Source organism: Lonchura striata, chromosome 33 (assembly GCF_046129695.1).
Source record: "Lonchura striata isolate bLonStr1 chromosome 33, bLonStr1.mat, whole genome shotgun sequence".
Classification (NCBI taxonomy): Eukaryota; Metazoa; Chordata; class Aves; order Passeriformes; family Estrildidae; genus Lonchura; species Lonchura striata.
Window position 1 is genome coordinate 2244155 of NC_134635.1, and position 15973 is coordinate 2260127.

Consider the following 15973-nt stretch of genomic DNA (forward strand, 5'->3'; position numbering starts at 1 on the left):
AGGGCCACCCCCATGTGGGGGCGAGACGTGACTTCGCTTCCTTCCCCTTCATCCGAAGAGCCGCCAGCCAGGGGAGCGGTGGCCACAGCAGCCAGGGACAGCCAGTCCACATGGCTGGGGACACCGGGATGGCCGGGAAGGTGGCACTGCTCCTGTGGGGTGAGTACCCCAGCACGGGCCTGACAGCCCAGGGATGGGACCTGGTGAGGCAGAGACCGGTGGGGAGGGGGCACAGGGGGGCTGCGGGGTCCCCTGAGGTCCCCAAGGCCAGCAGTGCCAGTCCCTGTTGCCCACAGTGCAGCTTGGTGTGACTGGGGATGTCGGGAGGCTTTGGGGACAGGAAGAGGGGGCAGGAATTTGGGGATGGGGATATGGGGACAGGAATGTGGGGACTGGCACCTTTGGGCTCAGGGAGCTCTGGGCACAGGGACAAGGGAACTGGGATGCAGGGACAGAAGGGGACAAGAGGGGTGAGCATGTGGCCATGGGGATGGGATCAGGAGCTGGTGGGGGTGACCTGGGCCAGCATGGGCTGTGTCCGTGGTGTCCTGGTGCCCAGGGTGTCCACAGTGTCCCCGTGTTCTGCCTCAGCCTAGGGTGGCCTCGGTGTCCCTGTTCCCAAGGCATCCGTGCCACTGGGATGTGGTGCAGGGGTGGCTGAGACACAGCCTCGCAAATCTTCTGGGGACCATCCCCACGCACTTTCCCACAAGAACTGAAAGTTCTCCCCACGGGGACACTATGGGGACAGCCCCCAAACCCTGTGCCCTCAGTGACACTGTCCCCACGGTGCCACCCCCACCCAGCCCTGTCCCTTCTCCCTTCCAGCCCAGACCCTCGGCCTCGCTGGTGAGTCCTCGGGGGATGCCATGTCCCCACCCCGCTGTCCCCAGCCCCGTGGTGGCCCTGGCAGGCTGGTGTCCCCTGTCACCCACAGGTGCCCAGACCACCCATCTCCTCGTGGATCCCCCCTGGAGGCCGGCAGTGCTGTGGGACCGGGTGACACTGACCTGCCAGGGCTCGGGGACCGCCGGTGTCACCACCTGGTACAGGGACGGGAAGCGATGGGGACAGCAGGGACGAGACCAAGTCACTGTCACCGAGAGTGGCACCTACACGTGTGACAAACCCGGCACCGAGCTCAGCCACCCCGTGACGGTGTCAAAGGGTGAGAGGGGTTTGGGTGTCCCCAGCCTGGCACCGCGGGGACCCCGAGGGCTCTGGGTGGGCTCCTCTCCATGGGTCACTCACTGCTGTGCCCAGAGCCTGTCCCCTGCTCTGGGGACATCCCAGAGCATCCCGGTGAGGGGGACCCGGTGCTGAAATTGGGGATCGCTGGTGCGCTGGGGGGTCCCGGTGCCATGGGGTGTGACAGGACCCCTCTGTCCCCCAGACCGGCTGGTGCTGCAGGTGCCGGCGCGGGCGCTGCTGGAGGGGGACACGCTGACACTGCGCTGCCGGGGCTGGGAGAACACAGAGCTCACAAGTGTGTACTTCTACCATGAAGAGAAGGTTCTGAAGGGCCCCAGTGATGCGACCGAGCTGTCCCTGTCCCCTCTGCAGCTGCACCACAGTGGCCGCTACTGCTGCAAGGGCTGGCTGGGCTCTGTCCTGGCACAGTGGAGGGAGTCAGAGGTGGTGACAGTGACAGTGCAGAGTGAGTGCAGGGATGGGGACAGGGAAGCCTGACATCCTCTGAGTGTTTCCCCACCACTGCCTGAATCCTTCATCCGTCTCTTTTCTCCTCCCTGGGGTCACCCAAAATTTCCCAAGCCCTTCTTGGTTTCCCCCATGACTGCCCAGTTCCCCATCCAGATCCCTCACCCCTCTGTTTGTTCTCTCCGTCCCTCCCCAGATTCCTGACCCCTTCCAAGGTCCCTGTTCCACTCTCGGCTCTCCCTTCCTTCCCTGGCTTCACCCGCCCATCCCTAAACCCCAAATCATTCCCCGAGTCTCCTCAGTCTCTCGTGTGGTTCCCCATCCCTGCCTGGGTCTCTCCACCTTTCCATGGGGTCTCACCATTGTCCCCAGGTCCCAAGATGCCTCCCAGGGTGCCCTTCTTCTCACTGGGATCCTCTCCGCTGCCCTCCATTCCCTCTTTTCCCCTCCCGTGTCCCCCACCCCTCCCATGTCCCCAATCACTCCTGTGTCCCCCCACAGGGGTCCCGCCCTCGGGGGTGTCCCTGTCGGTGCAGCCCCCCGGGGGACAGGTGGCACCTGGGGACAGCCTGGTGCTGAGCTGTGCGGTGGCCAAGGGGACAGGTCCCCTGTCCTTCTCCTGGCACCGGGAGGGCTCGGGGGCACCGCTGGGCACCGGGCCCCGCCTGGAGCTGTGGCACGTTGGGGACAATGACAGTGGCCAGTACCGGTGCCGGGTCAGCAACGGGGACAGCGTGGCCGAGAGTGACCCCCTGAATGTCACCGTGCTGGGTGAGCGGGACCTTCGGGCTGGGGCTGACCCCACCCACGGCACCCCCATCCCACCCCGCCCGGTGCCAGCCCTGTCTGTGTCCCCGCAGTGCCCGTGGCCAATGCCACCATCACCCCCGGTCCCCTGGCACACCAGGTGCGCGCAGGTGACGCCGTGACCCTGCGCTGCTCGGTGCAGGTGGGCTCAGCCCCTGTCACCTTCACCTGGCGGCACAACGGGCAGGAGGTGGCCCGGGGTCCCCTCCTGGAGCTTGGGGACGTCGAGGTGGGACATTCGGGCACCTACCAGTGCGTGGCCACCAACCAGCTGGGACAGGATGGGCACCGTGTGTTCCATGCACTCAGCCCAGAGCTGGCCCTGGAGGTGACACCATGGGGACACAGGAACACAGGTGGGGTCACACAGGGTCACCAGGGAGTGCAGCACCCCTGGGGTGATGGGTGATCCTGATGTGTCCCCCTCTGTTTCTTGCAGTGGCCGCAGGGGTCGGTGGGGCCCTTTTGTTCCTGGTCCTGCTCGTGGGTGTCATTGTGGCCTGGCACCAGTGGCACCGAGTGGGTGGGTGACAATGGGGGGACGGGGATCCCAGGGAGCTGTAGAGGCCACCAGAATTTGGGAACGGTAGGGCAGCACCCACAGCCCCAGAACTGTGACCTTGGCTGGGTGTCCTGTTGGGTTTGGCGAGGTGCTGGAGGGTCCTGCAGGGATGTTGGGGGTTCGTTCAGGGACCCTTGGGGTGGTTTGAGGGGGTCTCTGTCCCTGCTGAGTTTTGGATTCTTGAGTTCGGGGACACTGGGGGTGTTCATGAATTCTGGGGGGCTCCAGGGATGCTTGGGGGTCCTGAGGGGAATTGAGGGTCCCGTGGGGGTTCAGGAATCCTAAGAGGGGCAGGGCTCTGGGACCCCACAGTGACCCCTCCCCTCTTTCCTCTGCAGCCACCAGGAAGCACCAGGAAAGGTGAGTGGGGGTCTCCAGCCATGAGTCCCTTTTACCCCCACCCCACAACTCCCCTTCCCACACATCCCCTTTATTCCCTCAGAGCGCCCCCTGATCCCCCGGCCCCCCCAGAGGAGGGGGAGGTGCTGTACACCCAAATTGTGACCCCCGAGAGGGCAGGAGGTGAGTACGGGGGGGACACACGCACAGGGACACGTCACCCACGAGTGTCACCCCACCCAGATGTCACAGCCTGTGTCTCTCGCAGCGTCCCCCCGTGCCACCACACTCCAGGATCCCCAGGTGACCTACGCGGAGCTGCGGGGACCCCACGAGCGACCTGGGGAACCTGGTGACATCTACGGGAATGTGCTGTGACACCGGGGGGAACTGGGGGGCACTGGGGGTCCCACCCATGGGCACCCACACATGTGTGTGCTGCCACTAAAAACTGTCCCTCTCCGTGGAGGCACAAAGATCCCAAAGGGCTGAGAGAAGAACAATTTCCTGAAACAGCAATGAGAATAAAACCAACAGAAATAGCAACGAGGTTCAGAATTCAAAGGGTCACTAAAGGAAGGATTTTCAGTGAAAGCCCTGACAAGGAATAAACCCCGGGCATTTCCCCCAGCACGTTTCCTCCACCAGGGGAACCTGGCAGGGCCCTGGACCTTCCTTGCTCTGATGGCCAAAGCAGCCTTCAGGAGCCTCTGGATTCTCTTGTCCCCTGTCCCAACCCCCTCCTCTACCGTATTCCCCTCCTGAGGATGTTACAAAGGCCCTGTGGGGGTTCCACAGCCTCTGCCTTCTCCAGGGCAGTTGGGATCAGGCCATGGCACAGGGTGGGGTGTGAGAGACAAGAAAAGTTTGATATCTCAAGACCTTTTGGAACACCTGTGTTTGGCAGGGCTGGGTCAGGCCTTGCTTTGGTGAGACAGGGCCCTGTTTGTCAGTCTGTCAGCCATGGCACACTGGGGACAGTGTGACACTCTACCAAACTCTGCTCCTGAGTGGCCAGGTGACCAGAAGTGCCAGCTGGGGAGGGGGCCCTTGGTGGCCCAAATGGCTTAAGAGGCAGATCATGAGGTGGCCAAGTCCCTGACCCTGTCTCCTCTTGAGCTGCCTGTCCCATCCACACTGAAATCCAGGAGTGATCATGCCTCTTGGTTTACAAGAGATATGCCTGCCAAGGAAAGTGGGAACCCTGCTGGAATAAGAAGATCCATCTTTAAACTTTAGTGTCAAAACTGACGGGGTTTCCATGCAAAAATTTACGAAAAGAAATAGCAGCTCTTTACTGGGAAATTTATCAACCAGAACAGAACAAAGAACAAAGAACACAAACCCAGAATTTTCCCTCCCACTCAGGGCTCTTTGTTTGTGTTTGGTGCAGTTATGGCCACGGCCAGCAGGGGGCGCTGCAGGGAGCGCTCCCGGCCAGCAGGGGGCGCCCCGCTCGAGCTCGGTCCCCTCAGGGCCGATGGCGGCCTCGGAGGGAGGGAGGAGGGGAAATCGCTCCTTTTGCAAACTCACCGGCACCAATCGGTCCCGGCACCACCACCGGCAGTGGGCAGAAGCCCACCTGCCCTGTTATCCCATCCTGCCTGCTGAGGACATGCTCTCTGCCTGCCAGGACATCCTGCTCCACCTGCCAGGGACATCCCCCCTGCCCTGCTCTGGGCATTCCCCTTGTCCTGACTGCCAGGAACTTACTTTACCCCTAGAGAACCTCCCAAGCTCAGAGGAGGGCCTGCTTTACCTCTAAGGAGATGCCTCATCACTCCTCTGTTCCACTCACTTCCCCCCATTCCCGGCTGGCCCCTTCACAGGAGTCTGGAAACGTGCTCGCTCACTCTCTTGTCTCCCAGTTTTTCTTACCGATCCGTCACTCCTCTGTGATGCTTCTCCATGTTGCTCCTCTGCGTTGCTTCTCCGCGTTGCTCCTCTGCGTTGCTCGTCTCACGCTGATCCTATGCTCCGGAGGTAGCCAGCAAATCCCGAGGGTCCCTCGAAGCCGGTGGTTGAGCTGTCCTGCTGTCCGGAGCTCCTCTTCAGGTGTGGCTATCCCGGACGAGCCCCCAAATTGAAATGAACCCAGCTTATACCTTTATTAATGTTCAGCTCTTTATTAATAAAGATCAGCTGGGCAGGGGTCTCGACACAGAGCTCGCCCCCGCTGTTGTAGCTTTTTCCAAGTAGCCGAATGGGGAGAAGGCATGCAGAGTCTGTCCCTGGAGTCTTCGTGGCACACTGGTAGCCGAAGGGTGAAGAGATGTGCAGTCTGTTGCTGAGATCCTGATCAGCAGCTCTTCCTCCTCCTTTCCTCCTGGTAACACCAGGAAAATCCACCTCTTTGTTTCTGCTTCTCACAGCCCACTCCAGTCCAAACTTCTGTAGGTGATGCTGACAGGTCAAACGTTGATCAGGGATGAGTTTCCCTTTCCCCAGCCAGCGCACCGGTCCAGCCCCCTCTACTGTGTTCAGTTTTCCATTTAGTGGTGTCTTTATCCCCAAAACCCCCTCCAATAATTTCACAGGTTCCTCTATTTGCATCGTAGCCCTGGAATGGCAGTGTGGGTCGGCGGGGGCTGGGGGGTAGGTGATCCCCAGGTGGTTTAGAGAAAACAAACAGAGCAATTAGCTAATTAACATTTCCATATCAGTACTTAATTAGAAGTATCCACTGCTCCAGTGTTAACATGGGACCCAGGAAGGCCCTGTCCGCCTGGCGACCCTGGGGACAGGGCTGGGGCAGAGCCCTGTCTATTCCCCGTGCCCTGTGCAGGTGAGGAGGGCAGGGATGGAGCAGCTCTGGGGACACCTGGAATCCAGACAGGGTCACTCCCCACAGCCCCACCATGGCCGCAGCACACAGACATTGCTCGATGTTTCCACACAATTCCCTCTTGTAGGGCAGCTGAGCCAGAACCCAGATATTCTTGCCAGGATGGTCCACAGGGCTGCAGGTTTGAGACAGCAAGGAGGAGGGACCTGGTCAGGTTCTTGTGCAAAACGTTATTGTCCTTGCAGGGTTTTGGAGCTATGTCAGCACCTTGCTGCAAGAGACAAAATGATCAATTGCTGCATTTCCGGACTGGTTCCCTCACAGTTGCCCTTGCAGAGGAGTTTCCAGGCAGCCCTGCCCTAAAAACCATCCAAGGCCCTCGCAGAGCCACTGCTTGGGCTCCCTTTGGGTTTTGTGCTTCTTGCAGGGCTGAGCAAACCACAGCCAGGCCATTTCCCCCACAGAATTCTCACTTCTGCAGCAGCTCCACAGACCCAGAGCCCCTCAGAATCTGCCTGGGGTGACACCCAGGCCTGTGGGGGCTGTGCTGGGCTTGGGGTCACCCCAAAATATGAGGCACCCAAGGAAGGAGCTGAGAAGCATGGCTCCATTCAGCCACTGCCCATCCCTGGGATTTCCAATCCTCAGGAAATCAAATCATGGGACCCCCAATCCTTGTGTGCCACCTTGCCAGGAACTACGAATCCCAGCACTCACATTCCACAGGATCTCCAGGGTCCAGGAGCCCATTCCCAAGGAACACTCTGCCACTCTGCTGTTTATTCCATCCCCTGAAATCCCCTTTCCCCAGAACCTTATTTCCTTTAGGTCCCCCCCTCTTCCCACAGGATCCCCCATTCCCCTGGACACCCATCCCTGGCTCCCCAAACCCCCTGAGCCCCCCACTCCTGGGACCCCATGTCCCACTGCGTGCAATCCAGCCTTGTCCCCACCCTGTCCCCACCCTGCCCACAGCCTGTGCCCAGCTTGTGGCCACCCTGCCTCCACCAAGGGCCACCCCCATGTGGGGGCGAGACGTGACCTCGCTTCCTTCCCCTTCATCCGAAGAGCCGCCAGCCAGGGGAGCGGTGGCCACAGCAGCCAAGGACAGCCAGTCCACATGGCTGGGGACACCGGGATGGCCGGGAAGGTGGCACTGCTCCTGTGGGGTGAGTGCCCCAGCACGGGCCTGACAGCCCAGTGATGGGCCCTGGTGAGGCAGAGACCGGTGGGGAGGGGGCACAGGGGGGCTGCGGGGTCCCCTGAGGTCCCCAAGGCCAGCAGTGCCAGTCCCTGTTGCCCACAGTGGAGCTTGGTGTGACTGGGGATGTTGGGTGGCTTTGGGGACAGGAAGAGGGGGCAGGAATTTGGGGATGGGGATGTGGGGACAGGAATGTGGGGACTGGCACCTTTGGGCTCAGGGAGCTCTGGGCACAGGGACAAGGGAACTGGGATGCAGGGACAGAAGGGGACAAGAGGGGTGAGCATGTGTCCATGGGGATGGGATCAGGAGCTGGTGGGGGTGACCTGGGCCAGCATGGGCTGTGTCTGTGGTGTCCTGGTGCCCGGGGTGTCCACAGTGTCCCCATGTTCTGCCTCAGCCCAGGGTGGCCTCGGTGTCCCTGTTCCCAAGGCATCCGTGCCACTGGGATGTGGTGCAGGGGTGGCTGTGACACAGACATGTCCCCAGCCTCGCAAATCTGCTGGGGACCATCCCCACGCACTTTCCCACAAGAACTGAACGATCTCCCCACGGGGACACTCTGGGGACAGCCCCTAAACCCTGTGCCTTCAGTGGCACTGTCCCCACGGTGCCACCCCCACCCAGCCCTGTCCCTTCTCCCTTCCAGCCCAGACCCTCGGCCTCGCTGGTGAGTCCTCGGGGGATGCCATGTCCCCACCCCGCTGTCCCCAGCCCCGTGGTGGCCCTGGCAGGCTGGTGTCCCCTGTCACCCACAGGTGCCCAGACCACCCAGCTCCTTGTGCAGCCCCCCTGGAGGCCGGCAGTGCTGTGGGACCGGGTGACACTGACCTGCCAGGGCTCAGGGACCGCCAGTGCCACCACCTGGTACAAGGACGGGAAGCGATGGGGACAGCAGGGAGGAGACCAAGTCACTGTCACCGAGAGTGGCACCTACACGTGTCACAGACCTGGCACCGGGCTCAGCTCCCCTGTGACTGTCTCAAATGGTGAGAGGGGTTTGCGTGTCCCCAGCCTGGCACCGCGGGGAACCCGAGGGTTTGGGTGGGCTACACTCCACAGGTCACCCCATGGTGTGCCAGAGCCTGTCCCCTGCTCTGGGGACATCTCAGAGCATCCCAGTGAGGGTGACCCCTTGCTGAAATTGGGGACCCCTGGTGCGCTGGGGGGTCCCGATGGGGTGTGACAGGACCCCTCTGTCCCCCAGACTGGCTGGTGCTGCAGGTGCCGGCGCGGGCGCTGATGGCGGGAGACACGCTGACACTGCGCTGCCGGGGCTGGAGAAACTACATGGTGACCTGGGTGTCCTTCTACCATGAGAAGCAGAAACTGAGGTGGTTCCGTGAGCAGACCGATCTGTTCCTGTCACCTCTGCAGCTGCAGCACAGTGGCCGCTACGGATGCAGGAGTTGGGTAAAATCATTTGGGTGGAAGGAGTCACTGCCAGTGACAGTGACAGTGCAGGGTGAGCCCCCCACAGCCGCCATCCCGACACCCCCGCAGCCCCTCCCCAGGGACTCGGGCTCACAAATCCCCCTCCCCTCTCCTCCCCAGAGCTCTTCTCTGTGCCAGTGCTGGAGGGTCCCCCTGAGCCCACCGAGGGGTCCCCCCTGGCTCTCAGCTGTCTCAGCACCCCCAGCCCCCTGCGGCCCCGAGCCCCCCTCCTGCACGTGTTCTACCGGGACGGGCGGGTGATGTGGGGCCCGCAGGGGTCCCCGCAGCTGCTGCTGCCCAAAGTGGGGGTCTCCCACTCGGGGAATTACAGCTGCGAGGTGCGCTCCGAGGGGGGGGCCGTGCGGAAGAGCAGCGCCCGGCTCCGCGTCACGGTGCGCAGTGAGTGCGGGGATGGGCACGGGGAGCCCCCAGGGCCTCCCTGGGTCCCTGTCTGGGGACCCCCATCAGCATCTGGGACCCCCAGCCCTGCCTGACACATTTCCCGGGTTCCCCCCTCCTTCCCCAGCTCCTTCCTCCCATCCCTTCCCCGATCTCCCCATCCTTTCCAGGGTCCCGCCCCGGGTCCCCCAACCCTGTCTGGGGACCCCCAGCCCTCCCTGACACCATTGCCAGCTCTCCCCATCACTGCCCGGGTCCCTCCCTGGCTCGTTCCATCCTTCCCCGGGTCCCCCATCCATGTCCCGGGCCCCCCATCCCTTCTCTGATCCCACCCTGGGTCCCTCCATCCCTTCCCAGCTCCCCCAGCCTTGCCTGGGGACCCCCATCCTTCCCCGACACCTTTTGTGTTTCCCCCCATTACTACCCCAGCTCCCTCCCAGATGCCCCATTGCTGGCTCGTGTTTCCCCATCTCCTCCCTGGGTCCCCTCACCCCTTCCTGCTCTCACCCCTCTCCCTCTCCCACCTCGGGGTTCCTTTCCAAGCCCCCCCATCTCTGCCCCCCTCTCCCTCCCTGGGGTCCCCCTGCCCCTCTCCCCTGGGTCCCTCACTGTCGCCTGGTGTCCCCCTCCCGCAGGGGTCCCGCCCTCGGGGGTGTCCCTGTTGGCGCAGCCCCCCGGGGCACAGGTGGCACTTGGGGACCGCCTGGTGCTGAGCTGCGTGGTGGACAAGGGGACAGGTCCCCTGTCCTTCTCCTGGCACCGGGAGGGCTCGGGGGCACCGCTGGGCACCGGGCCCCGCCTGGAGCTGCGGCACGTTGGGGACAATGACAGCGGCCAGTACCGGTGCCGGGTCAGCAACGGGGAGAGCGTGGCCGAGAGTGACCCCCTGAATGTCACCGTGCTGGGTGAGCGGGACCCTCGCGCTGGGGCAGACCCCACCCACGGCACCCCCATCCCATCCCGCCCGGTGCCAGCCCTGTCTGTGTCCCCGCAGTGCCCGTGGCCAATGCCACCATCACCCCCGGTCCCCTGGCACACCAGGTGCGCGCAGGTGATCCCGTGACCCTGCGCTGCTCGGTGCAGGTGGGCTCAGCCCCTGTCACCTTCACCTGGCTGCACAACGGGCAGGAGGTGGCCCAGGGTCCCTTCCTGGAGCTCGGGGACGTCGAGGTGGCACATTCGGGCATCTACCAGTGCGTGGCCACCAACCAGCTGGGACAGGACGGGCACCATGTGTTCCGGGCGCTCAGCACAGAGGTGGCCCTGGAGGTGGCCCTGGAGGTGGCACCGGAGGTGGCACCTGGCTCTCCCTGGCTCACAGGTGGGGTCCCACGGGGTCACTGGGCTGTTCAGGACCCCCGAGGCTCAGGGTGACCCCGGTGTGTCCCCCTCTGTCCCCAGCAGTGGCTGTGAATGTCGGCAGGACCCTCCTGTTCCTGCTCCTGCTCCTGGCTGTCATCGGGGGCTGTCTCTGGTGGCACCGCCGGGGTGGGTGACAGTGGGGTGGATGGGGGTCCTGGAGTGAGGGGAAGCCCCCAGAGTGGGGGCAGAGATCAGCAGCAGCCAGGGACCCTGAGCTGGGCAAACTGAGCCCACAGTGACCTCGGCTGGGGGTGCTGGGGGATCTGCGGGGAATTTGGAGGGTCTTGGTTGGGCTCCAGGGCCATCCCTGGGTGGGCTTTGTGGAACATTGGGGCAGCAATGGGAGCTCCTGGAGGGTTTGGGGAGCTTTTGGTGGGCCGTGCAGGGATGTTGGGGGATCTTTTTGGGGTGGTGGCGGAGTTTGGGGGTGCCCCTCCCTGCCAGGTTTGGGGTTCTGGGGCTCAAACGATCGGGGATACCGGGTGGGTTGGGAGCACTGTGGTGGTGCAGAAGTTCTGGGGGGTTCAGGGGTGCTGGGAGAGCCCAGGGGGAATCAGGGTCCTGTGGGAATTGGAGCTGCAGTGGGGATTTGGGGGTCCCAAGGGTGGTTGGAGCTGCCGAGGTGCCAGGGAGGTTCAGGGGTCCCGGGGTCCCCACGGTCACCCCCTCCCCTTTCCCTTGCAGCTCCCAGGAAGCTCCAGGAGCGGTGAGTGGGGGGCTCGGGCTGGGACTCCCCTTTCCGCCTCCCCTGACACTGCCCAGACCCCCCCTTATCCCCACAGGACCTCCCGGAGGAGGGGACAGAGGGATGCATCACCCACGGGTGTCCCCTCTCCCCCAGGTCCCCACAACCAGTGTCACTCTCAGGGCCCCCACGGGTGTCCCCTGGCCCTGCCCCACCTCGGGATCCACGAGTGACCAACGCAGAGCTGCCGGGACCCTACAAGGGACAGCGGGACCCCCGTGACTACGAGAATGTGCTGTGACACTGGTGGCACTGGGGGACATGGATTCCCTTCACAGCCCTCGGGGCTCCTCCTTCCCCCTCCCAGCACTGGGGTGGGCACACAACCCTTTTCACTCTCCCTGTACCCAAAATGCCGATTTTTGGTTAAACTGTGGCAGAAACAAGGCTCACTCTTTAAAATATGTCAATGTTTAATCAGGGATAAAAGGGGCAGTAACCAGCGGGCTGGGTGCTTGGCAACTGTCAGAGGCACAGGGTTAACTGCAGCAATTCTTCTTATGGACCTGTTCATTGTATTGGTTAAAAACATACTCGTGAGGGTTATACATATTCAAACTTATTTTTTTTACCATGTTTCTGGAATTTGTTTGCTTGGATCGACCCTTGATCCATTTTATAAAGTCCATGCCTTACTGCAGATTAAATTTATATATTTTATGTCCTCACAAAGCCCCCGCCCCGTTCTGTGATATGACAGTTCCTGAAAACTGAAGGGTCAGTGGTAAATTCCTCTTTCCATTCTTTCTTTTGATGTTTATTTAGTGGCTTCTTTTCAGTGTTATCATACAGATAAGATACTCCACCTGTAGATGAAATCAACGTTAGCTATTTCACAAAATGATTCTGACAATTGTCACGGAGTGTCGGGGTTTGACACGGAAGGGAATTTTCTCAGGAGGTTGGCAGTCAAAGGAATCGGTGCTCAGGTTTGGATGTTGGCACCTGGAGTGGCCACTGCAGGCTGGAGACGCCTCTGAGAACACCGAGGGGTTCAAAGCAGAACTCCCAGAGGAATTTTCTCTCTTTGGCTCCGGCCATTGGCGAGGGCAGTGCAGACTCTCCCCTGCCCTGCCCGGTGGTTGGTGGGGAAGGGAAGCCCTGCAGCCCAGGCTGAGGCAGGCCAGGGGTGGAGGGGCTGGAACCAGGCTGGCCCCTGCGGATGGAAGGGTGGAGGAAAATCTGGGATGTTCCCGTTCCCCCCTCCCAGAGTCCCTCTGGAGATAGAGAGCTTGGAGACACCTGGAAGTTCTCTGGCTGCACAGAGGGAGAAGGAGAAGGAGAAGGAGAAGGAGAAGGAGAAGGAGAAGGAGGTGGGTGGGAGCTGGAGTCTGGGCTGAGAGCCATTCAGGGGTTCAGGGCTTTTAACCCTTTCTTGGGAAATGAGGGCTTTGTGACATTTTACCCATCCTCGGTTTGAAAGAGAGCAAGAGAGACAGCCTGGGACCTGGGATGCATGACTGGGAAAGTTCCATCATCCCATTGTGAGATGCTCACCCACAGGGAGGAGCCAAGCATTCTTACCTGCATAAAATCAGCACTTTTTGGGATACCAGGGCAGCCTCTTCGCTGGATTCCCAGAGGAGCAGGTTCTTCCCTGCTGGATTCCCAGAGGAAGACCAGGCCCAACTACTCCATCACCAGACCTTCAGAGAAAACTCCACCCTTCTATATCCCCGCTCCAGCAGCATTTCCAGGAGGAGCAGCCACCATTTAACTGGACTATTCCCAACACCCTGACTTCTCAGGGTGTCAGGTTTCTGACTCTATCACTAATTTCGTTTGTACTAATTACAGGTTTTTTAAAAATTTTTATTTAGTTTTTCCCTAATAAAAAGCTGTTATTCTCATTCCCATATCTTTGCCTGAGAGCCTTTTAATTTTGAAATTGTGGTAATTTGGAGGGAGGGGGTTTACCTTATCCATTTCACAAGAGGCTTTTGCCTTCCTTCACAGACTCCTGTCTTTTCAAACCAACACAGCGGCCCCGGCAGCAGGACAACACCGAAATAAAACAGGCAGGGATGATATTGGTGGGTTGCACAGTGTCACACAAGGACCTGGGGCTGAGGGGAGGGGTCTGGAGGGTGACACAGAGGGTGGGGGCAGCTGAGAGGCAGCAGGGGTCTTTAGGGGTAAAAAGGGGAGCTCAGAGACACTGAGAGGCTGCCGTGGGGAGCTGGAGGGTGACAAAAGGAGGTTGAGAGGCTGGGGATGCCTTGAGGGACAAAGTAGGGGGGTACCTGAGGGTGACAGGTGAACCAGCCCTCACACCACCCTTAACCTCACCCTAAAAACCACCCCTCCCCGGGTGGGGAGTGCACGGTGGAGGTTAGGGGACCAAGTGACAGTGTCAGGGCGTGGGGTGACACACAGGCATTGTGGGTTGAGGGGCAAAGAGGGGGGACTTGACAGGTGGAGAGCTCACACTGAGGGTTAGGAGTGCAAAGGACAGGACACAGGGTACCAGGAAGGCTTAGGGTAGAGCAGCAGCCCTGGAACACCAGTTTTCCCCAACAGCAGCTGCAGGCAGTTATCCCAATGATGGGACAGCCCCAGAACCATCCCAGCAGCTGCAGGCAGTTATCCTAATGATGGGACAGCCCCAGAGCCCTCCCAGCAGCTGCAGGCAGTGACTTTAAAAAACCCCTAAAAAAGCACTCAGCCTCTAGTCTCTACCAATCCCTCTCTAGCCAGCAAACATCATCCCTACCTTTTAATTAAAGTGTTTTTAAAGGATGTTTGAGAGGTTTTCTCACAGGAGCTCTCTAGGACCTTTCTGGGAATGTTTAGGTTACTTTTAGGGCTTTTTCAGGGCTTTTATAAGATTTTTTTTTAAGGTACTTTAAGGGGTTTCTTAGTAATAATTAGAATTTTTATGGATTGTTTTTTGGTGTGTTCTTGGGGCTTTTTTAGGACTATTTAAAAATTTTAGGACTTTTTTAGGACTATTGGGGGTATGTGGAGGACTCTTATGACTAGGGTATTTTTAGGTTTTTTGAGGGAAGTCATATGTTTTTTTAGGGTCTTACCAGTGTGTTTTAAGGATTTTGGGGCTGTTTTTAGAGCTCTTTTAGGAATATTTAGGGATTTTTTTTAAAGGTTCTTTGGGGATTTTTAGGGGTGTTTTAAAGTAGGGTATTTTTATTGTATTTTAAGGGTATTCTGAGGCTATTTTTATGTTTTTGTGGGGGTTTTGAGGATGAGGGTTTTTTAAGGGCTTTTAAATGATTTTTTAGGGTCTTTTCATGGCATAGAGGCTGAGGGGCAGCTTGAGGGGCACTGTGGGGCCTTGAGGGTGACAGAGGCTGGGAGCTGAGGGAGGAACAGGGGAGGGGACAGTGGGTGACACAGAGAGATGCTGAGGGGGGCAGGGGCAGCTGGAGGGTGACACAGAGAAGCTGGGGGCTGAGGGGCAGAGGAGAGGGATTAAGGGTGGCACACAGGAGCTGAGGGGCAGCTGAGAGGGGGCTTGAGGGGCAAGGGGGGCTCGAGGGTGACAGCCAGAGCCTGAGGGCTGGGGGGCTGAGGGAGGGGTCAGGGGTGAAGGGAGAGGGTCTGAGCGCTGGACAGTCCAGTGGAGATCAGGGCTACAGGGTACAGCTTAGGAGGCAAGTTAGGGTACAGGTACAGCACCCCTAACCTCACCCTAAGCAGCCTTTTCCCTTTTCACCCCTAACAACAGCAGCACAGCAAGCCTGACAGCGAGACCACACCAGAAGCATCCTGCTGGGACAGAGCAGCGACCCTCGCACCAGGACAACAACAGGACCCGCTGCAAAAAGGTAGGGATGACATCTGTGGGCTAGAGAGCGACAGGAAGGGGTTTGGAGGCTGAGCACGCTTCCTTGAGTTTATTTTTGCAGGGTTACTAGGAATACTTAGGGGATTTTAAAAGGCTTTTTCTGGTATCTTTTAGAGTATTGTTACACCTTCCTAATGGCTATTTTAGAATTCCTTGGTGCATTTTTAAGGTCAGGATGGGGGTCAGACAGGATGCCCGCTGAAAATGAGAGTATAAGTGGAATGCTCAGTGAAGGGCCAGTGGGTCAGGTGCCATGCTGCTGGTCTAAAGGTTGTGAATTCTGAGCAAAGCAAAGTGGTTGTGGTTAGGGTTTTATGGTGGCAGATTTCTCAAGGAGAAATTCAGCACAGAAAAAATCAAGCTCCAGGCTTTGTACTGTCAGTCTCCAACGGGTATTCGGCATGAAAAAAATCCCTGAGTACTTGGGGGTGGGAGATGCAAAATGAAAGAAATCCTGCGCTGTTTTGACATTGAGGAGGCAAAAGGAAACTTGGGACCTGACAAAATAGGGGGAACGCAGGGCCCCGGAAATGTATGAGGGATATCTACATAGTGAAAGCAAACTTAGCAGTCCAGGTTCCTGATGTCAGTTTGTAGGGCTCCCTTGGGTGTATCAGGGCAGCACAAGTTTGAGGTGGGGACAACTTCGGTATGGGCTCCATCCTTCAATATAAGGATTCTTTGCAGTCAGGTCCCAGGGCCAGGGGCCCCTGGGGACATCCTTTGGCCATTTTCCCTGGGAAAGAAAACTCAGCAGTCCAGGTTCCTGATGTCAGTTTGTAGGGCTCCCCTGGGTCTATCAGGGCAGCACAAGTTTGAGGTGGGGACAACTTCGGTCTGGGCTCCATCCTTCGATATAAGGATTCTTTGCAGTC

General features: G+C 59.5%; 1 protein-coding gene and 1 long non-coding RNA gene across 2 annotated transcripts; both read left to right on the forward strand.

Moving 5' to 3' along the window:
- Window positions 1-864: 864 nt before the first annotated feature.
- Window positions 865-10810, forward strand: LOC116184477 (low affinity immunoglobulin gamma Fc region receptor III-like). Its single transcript, XM_077789312.1, has 4 exons — window positions 865-871; window positions 938-1168; window positions 1394-1657; window positions 10588-10810. The coding sequence occupies exons 1-4, from the start codon at window positions 865-867 to the stop codon at window positions 10680-10682; spliced, it is 597 nt and encodes a 198-aa protein (XP_077645438.1). The 3' UTR covers window positions 10683-10810.
- Window positions 2799-3381, forward strand: LOC110468742 (uncharacterized). Its single transcript, XR_002465138.1, has 3 exons — window positions 2799-2822; window positions 2906-2989; window positions 3367-3381. It is a non-coding gene; the product is annotated as an uncharacterized LOC110468742 (long non-coding RNA).
- Window positions 10811-15973: the final 5163 nt, after the last annotated feature.

Coding starts and splice junctions, on each gene's coding strand:
- LOC116184477 (XM_077789312.1), top strand. Junction 1,169..1,393: donor CCCCGTGACGGTGTCAAAGG/GTGAGAGGGGTT, acceptor TCTGTCCCCCAG/ACCGGCTGGTGCTGCAGGTG. Junction 1,658..10,587: donor GGTGACAGTGACAGTGCAGA/GTGAGTGCAGGG, acceptor CTCTGTCCCCAG/CAGTGGCTGTGAATGTCGGC.